Source organism: Prenolepis imparis, unplaced genomic scaffold (assembly GCF_030444845.1).
Source record: "Prenolepis imparis isolate NDT839.2.m4 unplaced genomic scaffold, iyPreImpa1.0 SCAF_6, whole genome shotgun sequence".
Taxonomy (NCBI): domain Eukaryota; kingdom Metazoa; phylum Arthropoda; class Insecta; order Hymenoptera; family Formicidae; genus Prenolepis; species Prenolepis imparis.
In genome coordinates, this window is record NW_028141164.1 from 3,700,466 (window position 1) to 3,718,447 (window position 17,982).

General features: G+C 40.1%; 1 protein-coding gene across 2 annotated transcripts in view; it reads left to right on the top strand.

Moving 5' to 3' along the window:
* Positions 1-17,982, top strand: part of LOC145937178 (neural cell adhesion molecule 1) — a 257,834-nt gene that overhangs the window by 205,448 nt on the left and 34,404 nt on the right. For both annotated transcript variants that reach the window (XM_083040092.1, XM_083040093.1), the window contains one exon: positions 17,007-17,133. In XM_083040092.1, the coding sequence (XP_082896218.1) occupies positions 17,007-17,133 (127 nt within the window). The remainder of the gene's footprint in view (positions 1-17,006; positions 17,134-17,982) is intronic.

Here is a 17,982-nt window from a genome sequence, read left to right on the forward strand (position 1 = left end):
CAGATATGTTTTTACAAGTTAAAAGATTTTTCACTATTTTATACAATATATTATTGTATTTAAAAAATATACCATTGTATAAAATAGTAGAAAATTTTTCTGATTTGCGGTGCACGTATATATTTTACGATTTATCTTGAAATAATTAGCTACTTCTGCCTCGTATTTTACTGATCTTTGTTCGGTTGATCATTTAGCCGACGAGATATTTACTCGCACTTTCTCGGGATTCGTACTCCCCATCACGTACGCAAGAGTTAATGGATCCGAGGATGAATCTAATGGCAACCGCGTTAGAGAGCTCTAAGAACGTGTCGTTCCTTATTTACGGTATAAAACACACATGTATCCTTTCTTTGTACACGCGATATTCGTCTCCTCTCTTCCTCGGTCAAAGAAAAGGTCGCTTTACTTTTATGACGAGAGTAAAGGGCGAAAGTAAGTCGCGAGTAAAGTCCGCTCATGGTCCATTTCGGACTAGATCCTTGCCGTCGCGATAGCTTCTTTGTCACGATTCTATATCTCCGTGATAGAATTACACGCTGTTGTTACTCGAAGGAGTAGCTCACGTTAAGCGTATAGCTCCTGAATTTTGCGGTGCAGCCTTTGCAACATTTCTGCATACATGGCGCGCCAGACCACAATTTTTTAACATCATTTACGGCATTAAACGCACCCACCACCCGCGTTTCTGCACCGTAATTGTGGCTCCTCGTTACGCTATTATAACGACGTCCGTAATACCGCCTCTCGTAAAAAAAGAGTGCGTTATATCTTTGTAGATGCGCATTCATAATAATAACAATTAGCGCTTCCTGATTTAATGAGCATTCCGCGCGAAATTAAGTTTAATACGTAAATTCCCGTTCTCTTCTCCCGGCGATACGAAAAAAAAATATCTGCGAGCCACATTTTACTATATTTCACACGAGAAATTTTTTATACGATCGGTAAGTAGATCAATCGAATCCGCGAAAAAAATTACGAGACTGCAATTTAGAGATATCGCGGTGCCCATCGTCGCCAGAGCAATTTGTCATGCGTCGAGACACGATCGCAAAATAGAAACATGATTTTCGGCCTCTTGACCAATATGAGGGTCCTCCGATTTATTTGCGTGCAAGTCGTACGCGGATCTTGGATCGAACGAATTCTAAGGGAAACCAACTGGTGTGCTGCGGGCTCCCTCAGGGGTTAAGCCCCCGGACCTAAATCAATTCCCGTTTGACAAATCTTCGGACGATGCCGGACGACGGCAGATATTTCATTGGCCGTACAATCTCGCTACCACGTGCACTTTGCAGCATCGGCCACGCGAGTTTTAGATGCCAACTGATTGGAACATCGTGGTGAATTAATCTTCGCTTTATGAGAAAGACAATTTCGAACGTTCTATTAAGTCCGGATATTTTTCGTACAAAAATTATGTCTGTATATGGACCAAACAGTGGATGAAGAAATATATAAGTAGGAAAAAACAATTTTTTAAAGCGAATTATAAAGAGATAAATGATTGGCGCGATAATTTTCTCAGTCATATTCTTCGCGGAAATTTATTATAGTCGAAATAATGCGAATATAAAGAGCGAAACTCTCCGGGAGTATTCGTAGAGGAAAATATGAAAAGATGACATATGAAAAGATGAAATATGAAAAAATTCCGCGAAACTGAAAGTGCTGCTGGAAACCAGAAATACCATGGTACATTGAAGGAGAAGCGCAAGAAACGGAATGGAGCATAAAACAAATATTACGTAAACCTATTAGTTCAGTAAACTGGTGAAACGGTAACGAAATTTTCGGTACGACGATGTCTCGTTCGCTTAAATTGGTCGACCTTAGTTCTTCAATAATATTAATCTTATTAACGTTGACAAAGACATGTAGAAAAGATTCAAGAGAGTTGATTTTATTTCTAATTAATAAAAAATATCAAACATATGTTTAATTTTAGCATTCATATGACAGAAATACCAAGGAATTTTATTTAGTATAAGCTTACTAATATAATAGTTATAAGTTATAAGCGAACTGACCGACGTAAAAAGCACATTAATAATATCATAAGATGTTTCTTGTTCGATTGACAAATATGACATTTTATGATTGCGGGGAAGTTCGGCGTATAAGCCAAGTTATTCTTTAATAATTCCTATTGTTATTGTTAGAATAACTGCTGGAGAGAGCTGGATATACATTATTTTCCATTTTATTTATTTCGTGAAATCGTGACAAGAAGTCGTGTAAAGAAGTTTCTTCTTTTATTTTTTATAATTTATAAATAAATAGTTGAGATATTATTTGTGTCTATCGATCGTTCAATAATTGTTCAAAATATGATTGTCGAACGTTTTAATATCACACTTTCAAACTATAACATATTTCTAGAATTATTTTGTAATTCTGTAATTCGGACAATTAAATGCATTAAATAAAATATGTGTGATTGTGCACGCGCGAAATTATTATATATATAAAGAAAATTCAATAAAGAAGGAGATTTGCAAAAGAGAGACTCGAAGAGTTAAAAGAGAAATGTTTATACTTTAAAAACACAATTATAATTTTTCTTATTACATTCGAAAACAGTAATATCTGAAAAGGCTTTCGTTCGATCACAGTTACGGAAGCAATTACCGTTTTCGATTAATTCTATCCGATTCGTACTAGCCACTTTCTTGAAACAATACGGCTTAAGGACAAATTTCCAACCGCGTTGTTGCGTTCGCTGTAATGAGATTGGTCAGCGAAATCGGGACGGGCTTAGTACCCAGATCATGCTCTCATCAAACCGAATTAGTTATATACCGTATTCCCTGTTGCGAGATTAGCAATAAGATAACAGAAGCGATATATCCGACGAACTGTATTTTAATGTCAAATTTTCTGTATTGTGCATTTCGATCAAAATTATTTCGCTGTGTGTTAATAAGATTGAAGCCGTTCTTACAACCGGTTCAGTGACATTCCAGCGTTATTTAAACAGCATTCGTATTTCATCGTTCAATCTATAATACCTCGTTAATAAATTTCTGCATGCACGTGTCTTTCTACTTAGATATTCGCAAAGCCGATTAAGAGGCGAAACTGTATTATCGTATTACAATTTGATTTTCAGATTGAATAATTTCGTTCATGTATATCAATCAACGATACTGATAAAAGTTTAAGCTCGACGTTCCCGCGAAGCGCCGAGTCGTCGACGAAATATATTTTATTCACTCCAATATGTCAGAAGTGATAAACGAATTAAATTTGACAGCTAGATAACACCCATGCGTTGTCGATACTTGATTAAATCATTCAATAGGATCGAAACAGGTGTCATCGCGCGCCAGGTTCGCGAAATTGAACATTTTGGCCAAACGTCAAACATTTTACAGCAACGACGATTTTAGGACAAAGATCGTAAACGGTATGTCGCGATATACATATCCAGCCGTGTTACGTCGAATCGATATCGTCTTAACTCCGAAACTGTCCGTACGATTCGGAATTTTAAGCATGATCGCGAGAATTTGACGTGATAATGTCAATCGACCGCCGAAGCAATCAGGACGACGCGACGGTCCTATGTATTTCCTCCGACATTCCCGCGTGATTTAGATCATAACAAGTATATCGCATCGTTACCCGCTCCGATCACGTTCCGATCCGCGGTAATGCACGCCCAGAGAAACTTGGATGGATTCGTCGGCATCGCGAATACTCCGGGTTCATCGCAATATCTAATTTCGATATTTGCGTCCGGATGAGAGCCGCATTGTTCTAGAAATTCCGACGCCGCGCAATTACAATTACTCGGCGCGAGAGCTTACCGTCTTGTCGTCGTCTCGGATTACTCGATATAGTATCGAGCCGATGCTTCGTTCTGAATACGTCTCGAACGGGGGTGAAACCCCCGCCGAAAGTTCGCCGAAGACGAAGTCGCGGAACTAGGCGACGTCCGCGAGAGAGAGAGAGGTCTTACCAGGCTCGGCCGCATCCACTTCAATGCGAGCGCATTAAAACGAACTTTCGTAGTAGTGGGATCGCACCAGGGCGAGAGAGGGTAGTCTTGGAGAAGTCAGTCGAATCTCTCTCTCAAGTTACGCACGATCGATGGCTATGTAATCCTTCCCCTCTTCTTTTCTTTTTTTTTTCTTTTTTTTTTATTCTCGCTACCACTCTGTTCCCCTCTCTTTTTCTCTCTCCACCAGTCTCTCTTTCTTTCAATTCTTGCGCTTCGAAAGTTATTCTTTTATTTTTCGATCGACCAACTACTCACTGCGCGCGAGAACGTGTATCGCCAACCCTTTCACGTCTCATCCGACCGCTTAAAATTTTCCTTTGAGAATTATACTCGCGCTTCACCCGTTCGATCAAAGAGTAATGAGCGTCGCACAGAGGCAGCGCCTGAACAGATCCCGGAGTAGATAGAAGGATTTGTTAATTAAGTAATCCGAGACTCTCTTGGTCGAATCGATACCGGGTATATCGTGCGCTCGAGGTTAAACTACTAATAAATCGCAGAAAGAACACCTGCACTGTTTCTTTTTATTAATTAAAACGCACTAATTTTTGCTAACATTTGATATGACATTACGATTTTTATGATATTTTTATTCTTTCTCTTTTGTACGTTATTGTACAACGTGTATGATTTTGTATCAAATTCGTTCCAGAAAATAGTTGGAAAATTTATAACAGTATATGTATAGACAAATTAATTTTATAACGAGGCAATTTTCCTTTTTATATTAATATTTTATGATAATGTTACATGTGCTAATCAACATAAGTGCTGTGTATACAAACAAAATATCCAATTAAGAGCAAGTTGCATTTTGATAACAGATATTTTTGATGAAAATATATTGCGTTGATTTTTGCTTACTTAACTAAAACGTACGCAAATATAATCAAGATATAAAAGTATCGCGTTTTATAATGCAAGTCAATTAACAAAAGCGTTAATCAATTCCTTCGTAGAGCCATGACGTTTAATGTTACTTGCACGTACGAGACTTTCAATCCGTGCGCAATAATTTGTAAGAAAATTGAAGTCGATCTCTCTGTGTGACTCCCGCACACTTTAGTCTTCGCCATTATTTTCGTCGGCGGCCATACTATACCCAGTGCGGAATTATACGGTAATTTCGAAACGGCGTCTTAGCCGACGCCCTATTTCCGCTCCAAGAAGTAATCTCGAGCCGGATAACACGTCGTACGCCGTTCGTACGCCGGAAAGCCCTCTTTCGGGATACGCGGAAGAGTATATACCGAAAGCTCCCGCTAGTTTACTGCCACGTGATTTCAGACTTTCCTGCCCGTCCATGTTCGCTATGGTATATCACATCCTCGTTTCTTCGGATTCTCTATTCTTCTCATTAGTCTTACTTTCTCGACTCTCTCCTTCTCTTCCTTTTCATTGCAAGTTTAACCGAGGAAAAATACAGAAATGTAATGGCGAAATTGATTTCATCATAGTGTACTAATAATAAAGTCAAGAGTCCAACGATTATAATATAAAGTTATTTTTAAAAATATATTTGTTCTTCAAAAATAACGCAATTATCTAACTTTTGTCTATCAATGCACATTTCTCTGATTTATCTGCTCTAGTTGCAATAATTTAATAAAGTAAATCATTTAAAGTCCACTTAGCTTATCGAAAAACGAACGTGGACAGTGTAAATTAGAATATTTCGGTATATTTTAATTAACGACGCGCAGCACGGCTATATATGGAGGAATCGCCGGATACCTGAACTGCATCGAAAGTTTGCGCGAGAATAAATATTCACGACATGCGTCGCGATACTCGCCGCTGAACACAATAACTCATCAGTACCTGCTGCTACTGTGTATTGGAAAACTCTCTCGGACGGATAAATACCGGCATATTACCGAATACGAGATAACGCAGCATCCAAGTCCGTGCTATGCATTTAGGACCGTCACCGCTTGTGAAAGGATCTTTAAAGCTTGCCAATGCACCACGAGAAACCTTCTTTTCCTCCGTCCAATCTTTTTCTCTCAGTCAGGACGTTCTTTTAACGGGAGTAAATAAGTAACAGGATACAAAGAACGGTCGGAAACTTTATCGAGGGAGCACTCAAATCTGTCTTCTCCTCCCTTTCCTGGAAAGCGAGTTTCTGTAGAACAATGTCCACGGGAAAGCAGCAGCTTTGAAGCTCAACTGGAGGGTTCGACTACACAAAAAAATCCAACAGATATGTCCCTGTGTTTTCTTATAATGCCCGTGACGCTCATTTTTATCCCGAGTTTGTCGGCTTGAAGAAATGTTTACTCTGCGTGATACGTTTAGCGTTAAATTTCGCTTTTTTTCGTAATTGCGTTATATTATTATTAACAAATGACCAAGTGCATCGAAGCGCACTGTGTCTCGTCAAAAAATATATGCAACCACAAACAAATCTTGTTTTAAAGATTATTTCTATAATTTTACTGAGCTAATGAAAGAAGGTATTCAATTTGAAAATTAGATAGAGATTTTAAAAATATCTTCGATATTGAAAGTATGTTTTTTTATCTCTATAAAAATTGCAAAACTCTTTCAAAAAATAATCAGGAACTATAATATATGTAACTATTAAACAATTTAAATTTACTCACCTCACGGTTGCTCCTTTGTTGCCCGATGCCTCCCCGGGCCTCCTCGTAGAAGTTTCGAAACACTTGCACTCGCATTATTTTTTTTCGTTCGCGACGCGCGGCGACGCCCGGGTTTTAGTTATCACAATCTTCGACGCGTTTCGGTAAAACGCGAGACTCGCGAGAGCTTATTCGCGTGCGAATAAAACCGAAGCTCCATTTTCGCGCCGCCGTTTTTTCCAAAACCCACTTTTCGCAGAGGCTTATCAAACGAAGATGATCAAGAGAGCGACTTGGCCGCGACGCACTGAAGTCGCCCAAGGACGCAAGCGAGACGAATATTGAGCGAGATTCACGGCCGACGAGATCAATCTCACGCGTGCGATCACGATTACGATATTGGTACGTGCGATGCGATCGGATTTATACGATAATTAACCACCAAACCCGCGACCCCTACAATGCCCCACCACTACGACTCGGCGCGACGTATCGTTGCGCGTTCCGAATCTGGCAGTGCCAGTCTAGCTCCACCTCCAGTGCTCTTCTTCAATTGTTCGTGATCAATGGTCGCGCGCTTCTTGCCGGTCCGTGAAAGGACGAGTGTATTAATTAGCGTCTTTGGTGGTTAATTATCGTATAAATCCGATCGCGTCGCACGCGCGAGATTGATCTCGTCGGCCGTGAATCTCGCTCAATATTCGTCTCGCTTGCGTCCTTCGGCGACTTGAGTGCGTCGCGGCCAAGTCGCTCTCTTGATCATCTTTGTTCGGTAAGCCCTTGCGAAAAGTGGGCCTTGGAAAAAGCGGCGACGCGAAAATGGAGCTTCGGTTTTATTCGCACGCGAATAAGCTCTCGCGAGTCTCGCGTTTTACCGAAACGCGTCGAAGATTGTGATAGCTAAAACCCGGACGTGGTCGCGCGTCGCGAACGAAAAAAAATAACGCGAGTGCAAGTGTTTCGAAACTTGTACGAGAAGGAGACCCGGGGAGCCATCGGGCAACAAAGGAACAACCGTGAGGTGAGTAAATTTAAATTGTTTAATAGTTACATAGTTCCTGATTATTTTTTGAAAGAGTTTTGCAATTTTTATAGAGATAAAAAAACATACTTTCAATATCGAAGATACGTTTTTTTATCTAAAAATTGCAGAACTCTTTCAAAAAATAATCAGGAACTATATAACTATTTAAAAGAACCTTAAAACTCTGCTCAAAACTATTGGAACTCGATGTGTAAAAAAATGTGAAGTTGGCACCCCTATTTTTTGAAACTGATTTTCGTTATCGTAATGACCGGAATTATTTCTAAAAATTATCAAGAACTCTTCCTATGGTTCTAAATAACTCAGAACTCTTAACAGAACTATGATAGCATAACATAGGGGTGCCAACTTCACACACCCAGAGTATCGATATAGAAAAAGTTTAAAGATTTTTTCATCGTAACTTATATCAATTCGTAAGAATATCGATTAATTAATATACTTTTAATTTTCTCATAGTAAATATATGTTTTCATTCTGTAATAAAATTATTTAAATATAATATTTGGTATTAATTTTTTGACGATATAACAAAATAGTAGTTTAAATATATTTTATTATATTTTTATGCTATATTATTTATGATGCTGTTTATATATGAAACTTCATTCTTTGATTAAATAAATAAATGTTATATTAATGACGGAAGTATTCGCGAATTTCTCGTAACTATTAGAGAGATTTCGGCAATGTCTGATGTCCCGCGTTAAGAATCTCGTCGAACGCGAGACAGAATTAACCGGGAGGAATGCAGCGGACGTATCGGAAGATGAGATAGACATTGGGCAGACGAAGGAAATAAAGAAAAGAAGAGGCGGACGGACGCACATGGTACCGAGTTCGAAAGTGGCCACGGCGGATGCTGCCAGATATCCGGGTGGGCGAGATATCCAACAACGGGAAGGGTGGCGAGCCGCGGGGATGGAATGCGGGGTGAAAATAGGAGCCGCCTGTTTCCGCGACTTCTTCCTCTCTCGAGGGTCAGAGAGACAAGCACGCAAACACACACACACACACACAGCCTGGGCGAAAGGAGGCAAGAGGGGAAAACTTGGCACGCGTCTGGCATACGGGACTGCCCGTTAAAACCTGCGAGGGTAGACACCAAATGCTATTCCGCACACGGCTTTCACGCTCCGCGGCACATACTCTGTGTCTGGAAAAAATAGAAACAAGAGAAAGAGATTATGTAGGGGAGGGGGAGAGAAGGATGGAACGCGCTGGCCGATGGAGCTCCACTGCCACGGTCGTTTAGCACGTTCTTGAGCTTCGCGCGAAAATTGGAAAGCATCGAGCACAGCACGGCGGTGCGAGCTTTCGTCGTAATTTTAAATGGGCGCCTAGAACCAGGGTGCGCTGCACCCTCGTCTTTTCATTTTCTCCGACGAAACGAGCGCCCCCGGTAGTTTTTCGACTTACGATGCAACGTACACGTATACGGCAGCCAGCGAACGCGCAAACGCACGGCTATATACGAATTCGCCTCTCATGGGATTTTATTTGCAGTCGATTTCATTTCGCCGGGTAACCAATTTGAAACTCTATCGTTGCTGCATAATACATCCCGGGTCACGATAATTTCTCCAGCGAGCTGGTATTCATTTTATCCGCAAACAAACAGATCTCTGTAATTTATATCGCAACACCAATCTTTCCGCGCAGCTTCAATTTTTTACACGGGATAAAATGGGATTTTCCTCTCGTGTATATATATATATGTACGTTCCCCCCATATAATCGATTATTTTATCAATTTAAATTGAAATCCTGTACTATAATTATCGGCATTTCCCTTCGAATAGATGTATTTGATTAAATGAAGAATTGTTTTACTGTAACTGTAAGTAAGACAGCATTACGTACAATTCGACGAAAAGAAACGAAATCTCTCTCTGGTTCACAAGAAGCCGCAAAATCGCTGGCCGGATTTCTCGCGAATCCGGTCATTTTTTCGCGTATTTTTTGGTAAATTTCTTTCGCTTCTCGCGCGATCGGTAATTATTGCCTGCAACTTCTCCGTCGTCGTATAGCCAACAAAGTGATTTTACCTTCTTCGGCTTCGCTTATAACGAGCACCGAGACTCCCGATAATTGCGGGATGCTCCGTAATTGCGCGCTCGCTGCTGTTGTTTGTATTATATTTATTTCTCTCTCAGGACATTCGACCAGGCTGCGTGATCCAGGCGTGTGTGCGACGACGATTATTTAGTAATCTATAAATCACAAGGTGGGAAACGAGACGAGACGAGACCCGACATTAGGCGCCGGCAAATTATTCGCCGTCCGGACGTAGGTTTAGCGCCGTACAATAATTGAGATAGCGCGGGGCGCGCGACTGTTTATTTTCCTCTCGCTTCTTGATCGGTGGAACAGCTGGGCTGACGATATCACGACTGTAAATTACAATCCTGCGTGTTTGTTAAAGGTACACTAAGAATACCGTGGGATAAGCATATACCGAGAGAGAGAGAGAGAGAGAGAGAGAGAGAGAGAGAGAGAGAGAGAGAGAGAGAGAGAGAGAGAGACCTGCCATTTATATTTTAGGATCTCGTTCTTTTTTTACTACTTATCGTCGCAGTCGCATTTTTCTTCCCTTACTCGTATATACATGTATATACATATACACAAGTGTACCGATACCTCATAGCGTGCGAATGGATCGGACCGAAACGTTACAGCTTTTGTATGCGCAATATAGAAGCGACATAATTCACACATTGCACGTTACGAGAGATCCCGAGATTACAGAGAAGGTTTTGCAAAGTCACGCTTTCGCGGAAAATATTTTCGGTACCGATGTCCGATGTATTTCTCAAAGAGCTGGTGCCTGCGATATGGTATATGCCAGTATTACTCGACTTTAATGCACGACGTCCGTGATCGTCGAGCTAAGGCAGAATCAGGTTGACCGACATGCAAGTCATTACTCCCACACGATCGAGATTATTTTTTCTTTTTTTCGCCACTTAGTGCCACTAGAGGACCATAAAATCATATCGCGTTGCTGCGCCGTGTATAGGCCGTCACTCGTAAAAAACAAAGTGCGGTACGAAAAAAATCGTAAAAGAAAAAAGTAAAGACATCGTTTCACATCGTCGTCAAATTTTATGGCGTTTCGTGAAAAACTATTTCTTCAGAACGTCTCTATATAATTTTTTTCTTAAACATTATTTTCGCGCGAGAGCAAATTACCCGAAATAAAAAGTAGTGCACATCAAATCAATAAATGACGAAGCGAATACATTTCACCTTATTGTAAGAGAGCTAAACGAAGAAGACTAATAAAATGAAATAATTCAAAGTGTAATACGTGTTCGCGATTATTTTTTCATTCTAATATCGCGACAACAGGGCAGCACGGTGAAACATAGCTGTACAAAACGCGGGCGATAAAAACGTGTCAACCTTTAATTACGTCGCTTTTTTTTTACAGTAGCGATTTTTATTGCCCTTTTCATTTTATGATTCGGATAGTACGTAGGATTTTTGAGATACGATCGTGATACATACACCGTATCGTACGAAGCTCGTGTATCTCTCGTGCGTAATATATACAATATATGTATATATACTATAACTCATAAGAGAGATTAATGTCTCCGGCGGAACTTGAGAACTGCAAAGCTCTCCGCTATAGAACTATTCTGTTCTATGCGAAAGCTGTTACTCGCGCGAAGGAAACAGACGCAAGGATCGTGATGCGACTATAGAGCGTCATAAAGAGGAGTTTAAGGTACGGTACTCTACGAGGAAAACTCAAGATTTCTTATTGCATCGCGTCGAGGGCCGCTCCGTGGTTACAATGATTTTTAAAATACGTTCTGCGTAAATACGCGGGGAAAGGGGAGGGGGGAAGGGACAAAAGCGCACTAGTGCCGTGAATTTTTACGATGATCCACATATATATGTACATCGTACGCAAACGGCAAAATGGAACTTCTTTGTTTGCGCATCCATTTCGACCATCGAGTCGTAACGTCTACGCTGCAAACAACTTATGCACGTTTTTATATCGCACCATTATATTATCCCATAAAGCGAGGACTCTGATATCTTACGCAACGCATACTATTCTTTACAACGCCAAGACATTCATGCGATTCAATAATTTTAGCCTGTTGTTCGGATGACAGTATAATAAATGTAATGTACGCAGGAAACGTCAGCGTATAAACAACTGATTTATTATGAAATAAAGCTCTTGAAAATTCTCGAACTATCAAATTTCTATAATCGTAAATACCGATATAGCGCATAATTTGCGTACAGTCAGCTGTGTATCGTTCTCCATTTATTAGATTTTTACCTTTTCATTCGCAAAAATTTAATTTTATCGCATGTTGCATTATATTACGTGTAGTGCCAAAAGCCTCTATAAGTATCGCGACAATTCACGCGATTACTTAAAGGCTGAGCTAAATTTATTTTTTGAGCAAAATATGTAAGTAGATTATCATCGGCTTAGTCGGTTGCTAATAAATAATTTGCTATCACGGTTCCTTGTAAATCGGCTTTACTTATTGTAGTCGAGATAAATTCGTAATATACATAATCTCCTTCTGAGACAAAAATCACCAATCTATAATAATCGACTACATCGCGATAATTTTTATAATAAAAAATTTTAATGTGAAAATAACAAGTTTAAAATAATATCTTGTATTAATGAAATAATCATCTAAAATTATATTGTGAATTAATATATAGAATTGCAAAATTGTGACTAACAATAAGAATAATAAGAGCTAAGAATGCTTACAGATTTGATATTATTTGATTTTCGATAAATTTATTCTCTCCTGTCTTACGCTAAAATCGGACGCCTTACAAACATTGGTTATTAATTAAGGAGATAATAGTTTTGATAAGTTTGAATGAGCTGCTGGAATAAAGCGATTGAAGTAAATTGATGTGAAATAAGATTTCAGAAATACGATGGCAGAATCAGATGGCAAAAGTTAAAATTACGCGATATAATAACATTAGTAATTTATGAAGATTAAGCACACAATTAATAAATAAAATCAATCCAATGTACACCTGTTTATTTTGCTGGTGAAATAGTTTTTGAGTGTGTTTCGAGGACATAATGATTTATCGCCAAGTCTATTAGGCTGACTCTATATCGATTCTTACTTCATCGCACTGCCGACTTGAATAATGTTTTCCATCCGTAACAGTAACCGCTGCACGTACTTCAAACGGAGTAGACGGTCTCCTTTAAAAATCGAAGCTTCGCGTATAATCTATCTGCAGTGCACGAGGCTATATAAAATTATGAATTATTCTTCCTCGTCGAACTACTTTGTCGTCCAACCGGAATTACAATAACGACTGTTCTTATTTCCAAATTTCGCGCGCAAACTTTTGAGTAGAGAATTCTTTATTATTGTAATAACTAGCTTCGTATATTCTTTCGACGATCCGGTGAGAAATTTATTGAAAATAAACTTGTTGAAATGTACACATATTTTCTATGTGTCATCCGTGATTCTGTTATCGAAGAAATAATTAGAGGCTACCGAAGCATTCGATGTCGTTGTAGATACGTGATTGATCGCGTCTTGACGTAAATTGGGAACATGCTAGTTAAGAATATGACAAATGACTCTGACAAAGTCTACGACATCGTCGAATGTTCGAAATGTATTTTTTACGCGTATCGCACGGTATGCTGACCGAAAATCTCTTTCGACACCGCCTTATTTAACTCCGAGAATATCTCTCTGTGTTGAAGACCTATTATTGTTAATAACACGGACATGTTTAACGTACAATCAAACTCGCATGCGCTTCCATTAAGTCGATCGCCCATGCTTATGTAAATTATGGACCCTACGCACGCCTCGAAGATTGATAGAGACGAAAAAACTATACCATCATTTAATTAACCTTTCCGTTTTGACGTCCCGTGCACGCATTACTTTCGTCGGACTGTCCGTATAAAGTTACTGTATCAGGCAGTGACCGGTCATCCATTATTCCAATGAGCAGCATCCACGATAATACGAGAGACTAACGTTATTTATTTGAAAGATTACCTTGTCTCGTTCGAAAAAATTGCCCCGAGCATCGCTTTTATTTCTGCAATATTTTTTTATAGCTATAAGCTTAAAGAAAGAAATGTACGGTTACACTAATATTCGTTTTATCGTCTGACTAATAATAGAAAAAGAAAAACACACACAACTCGTACTTCGAATAGCTAACCGATTTAGTCGATTACATCTAAATTTCGAATGGTTGTTGTAAGTCTATTCGCTTAAGAAGGATATTTCTAAACTTTACAGACAAATTTTTATTTCTTAATATATTGAGAAATCTAGTAATTTAACTTTTCATTATGAAATAATTTTATTGTTCATGTTAATTATTATATCTTTCTTTGAACCTCTCCATTATCGTCAAATATTATTAAAGCATTATTGAGCAATCTTATTGCAGGATTTATTTACCGCGCCATTGTATATTTATACCAATTGCGCGATTCTTTTTACTTATTTTTATTTTTCGCGCATGGTGCAGGTGCGCGAAAATATAGCTTTCCTGAATCTCTCATCGTTCGGTAACATATTGGCGGCTATCAGTTGAGAAAAAATAGCTGCGTACGCTTTGCTGTTGAAATAACGCTGTATTTCATTTCCCGATGGTATGAGAGCGGAGCCATGAAGGAGAGAAAGAAAGAGAGAAAGAGAGAGAAAGAAAGCAGAAGAAAAAAATAAAATCCGTTAAATTTACGTTACCAATAAAAAGGAAAATAAACACATGGCATCGCGCGCGCGTTCACCCGAAGCAATCATCTTCGAGATTCAGGAATGCCTCCCGCGCATTCGTGAAAACCGGAAAAGATTACTTATTTATGGTTTCTCGCGATAAAGGAGGGAAAGATGCCTACGCTGTGTATATTCGTTTGATGTTGCCTCCAATTGTCAAAGTTAAAGAGAGAGTGACCGTTGATGAATTCGTTTTTCTACGTAGGAAGGAAGTTATTTGTGAAACTCCACGAGAGAGATTCCCCCTATACTGATCTATACCGGGAACGACGTGGGCGTTTGGGATTCATCACGAGCACAAATACGCGTCATGACTCGAGTATCCGTTCGCTAACAAAGTAATAAGAAAACGCCAGCGGTTTTACACGATGACGGGTCGTTATAATGGTGTCGAAATGGGAAAGACGTAATAATAAGCGACAGATCTCTCGGTATATTGATGAATCCATAGGCGATTTCGGGAAAAAGGAATGGGTTTAACAACAAGCGCGTGGTTTTTATCGATCGATACTGGGAATAAAAATATTGAAAATTATCTTTACGAGGCAATCGTGTTTTCCAGCGAGTGACGAGGTACTGTGAACTTTAACGCGACAGCGCTACAATTATTCACGCTTCTGGGGGCAGCTTCCGCCCGGTCTATCAATTAGTCGTCAATAATTTTCCTCCCCGTGACATCGGTGGCCCCATTCGCGATGCAAATTTTTCATGTCAACGGCATATATGTATATATACACGCGCGAGTTATTCGAAACCGCGAATGTGTCATTCTTTCGAGAGCGAGAAGTGCTCTGACATGCTGATAATACCGCGACTGTATTTTCTCTAAGTGCTAGCAAAAAAAAGAGAGAGAATGCAATAAACTGTACAACTAGGGTTGTGACGGCTTAGAGCGTCGAGGATATCATCCACGCTAATACACTCGTGTTCGTGCTCGCCGTCGTTGACTATGACGACAAAGAAGGAGCGACCCGACCTCGGGTATCTTCCATTTTCCACGGTGTCTCTCTCTCATCCCCCCAAACTCGCAGAAAATGTATGATACGCCCACTCGCGGAGTTAAACTGCTATTTTTCTTGTGATAAATGAAATTGTTTTGCGCGCGCCGCTTGTCACGCTTGCGAAACGTTTCGCGAGTTTGTGCGGAGAGAGCTTCCTCGAGTTTCCTTCCGAACCGCTTCAAAACTTCTCTCCCGGGATTAGATGAGATCGGGAAGAATGTGCCCGTTTAGTAATAGGATCGTATCCCATAACAACGGCATCTTGATCGAATGAAACGCAATCGCGTATGATTTACAACTGTCACATTGTTAAGATTCATTGTCCTAAATGCATTAATCGAGATAGACGAATCCTGATAGTTTAAGTTACATATTATATTCTCTATATATAATGTTGGAATATGAATAGTGGTGAAAATATTTCGGGAAAAATGAGAAAAATATTAATTTAATAAAAAATTCTGATAATAGGCTTGAAACTTTATTGTAATAATAATAATAATAATATAATATAATAATTTGATATTGCCAATGTCAGAGTATGACCGAAAGTGCAAGGCAAAAGCATATGTTTGCTTATCGCGTATCGAGCGACCTATCGTCCTATCGAAGGTCCCGAAGGCTGGTATTCTAATTTCAGATTCAGAGCGTCGAGAGGTCTGCGAGACCGCTCTCCGGACCCTTCGGCAAACACTTCGCACGTTCTCGCAATATCTTGGCGGATCACGACGCGGAGACACTGACTGCGCACGCCTTTGAACACGTCACCGGCGAACGCTATCCGTTTTTCTCCGCTATTTTCGCCCCATTTTCTCCCGCTTTCTTCGCGGAAGATATCGGCGCTTTATAACGCGATCACGAAAGTCCGTGGACTTTCGAGATTGGCCGGTCGTGTTGCGATCGGACGTCGAGCGACGAAACTCTAGCGTGCGGTGATCGATGGGATCCCTGGGAGCGATCGCTCTTGAGGTACGACGCTCCCGTTCGAAGCGATCGAGACATGTCAGATGAGACGTCGGGAAACGCGTCGTTGCGGAAAGATAGTGTGTCAGAGAGAGAAGGAGAGAGAGAGGGAGGAAGAGGAGACAGCTCATTAAAACGATAACTCCATCTACATGTGAATCTAATCGGGCGGATAAAACCGCAGCGACATCCACCCGCTATCGTCTACTTCATCATGGGAAAGGATCTTAAACTCGGATAGAAGCTCGCCTTTAATCTTCAATGTGTACATCATAGCTAAATTCTCATCTAATAAGACTTAATCTTAATGCGTTTTCTCGTCGGTGAAAACTATATTATACTAGCGTTTTACCTGCCGTAGTGATATATCGTCAACCTTATTAAAAGCTCGAAGTGATTGATTATAGCATTCGTTGATCGTTCTTGCGAATTAAGCTACAGTTTTCTTTCGAAAATGAGTGGGATTTATGAATTTCTTATGGATTAATTATGGGATTTTATATTTCTAATTTACGATTATTCAAAATTAGGCTCAATCGATTTAGAATATTATGCGTCTCTGTCTCAAATATTTGAGAAAACAGAAACTTGCTTTTACTTATATATCCATTTCTTTCTTTGTTGCAGTACCAATTGTTACCATTGATGGTGTAGTCGGAAAGAAGGTGCAGCTTCCTTGCGACATTCGTTCCGATAACGACGAAGTCAACATGGTGCTTTGGTACAAGGAAGGCGGAAATGAACCGATTTACAGGTAAGATTCTGAGTAATCTGATGCTAAAATTAATTGCTCTCTTTGAAATATAACAATTCCGAAATCTCTGAATGAAAGTATTTGCTTATATAACACAAATTTACATAAAATATATTTCTTTTTATAATACTTCGTATTTTCTATTTACATTATAAATTCGCAACGTGTCGGCAGGGAGACGTCGTTGAAAAAAGATTTTTCTCGAACGCGAATAGCGTGGAAAAGACTTCTTCTCGAATGCAAAAATCATCCATACCATCTATAAAGTTCACTTTCTCGGAAGAAATCAGAAAGGAATGAGCGCGATGGCTCAGGTCCGGAAATTCCTCGCGTTATTTTCCGCGATGAAGTTCATTCGCTCCACTCGGGGATCGTCGTTTCGCTTCCGCGGCCTGTGAAATTTTGCATATAGAACGGCCACCCTGCTCATCGCCGGGGAGTCAGAGCGAGGCGGGAAGAAGGAGAGAGGGTGTTTCTTCCTCCTCGGGAGAGGAGGGGGACTTTAGAGTATCCGACGGGTCATATTTAAGAAATGTAATAAGGTGTAAGATATGTGCGGGGGGATGGCAATAATGCATCGTCCCCCCGCTTGGTAAAAGCGTAGGGGGTGTCGAGCTGGCACTCGGCTTCGAGGAACGCCGTCGCCCCGCTTGTTGTAAAGTCAGTTTAATCCTCGTCGCGACGAGGAACTTTAAATTTAAAGGCGGCCTAAAGTACTAAAGCTTCGTCTCTACCCCTTGTCCTCGTTGACCCCCTTCCTTGGCGTCGACTCTTCCCTTCGCCGGGACCTCTCGGAGTAAAATATTTATTGCGTGACATCGTGCTCGCTTATCGTACGTACGCTAGACC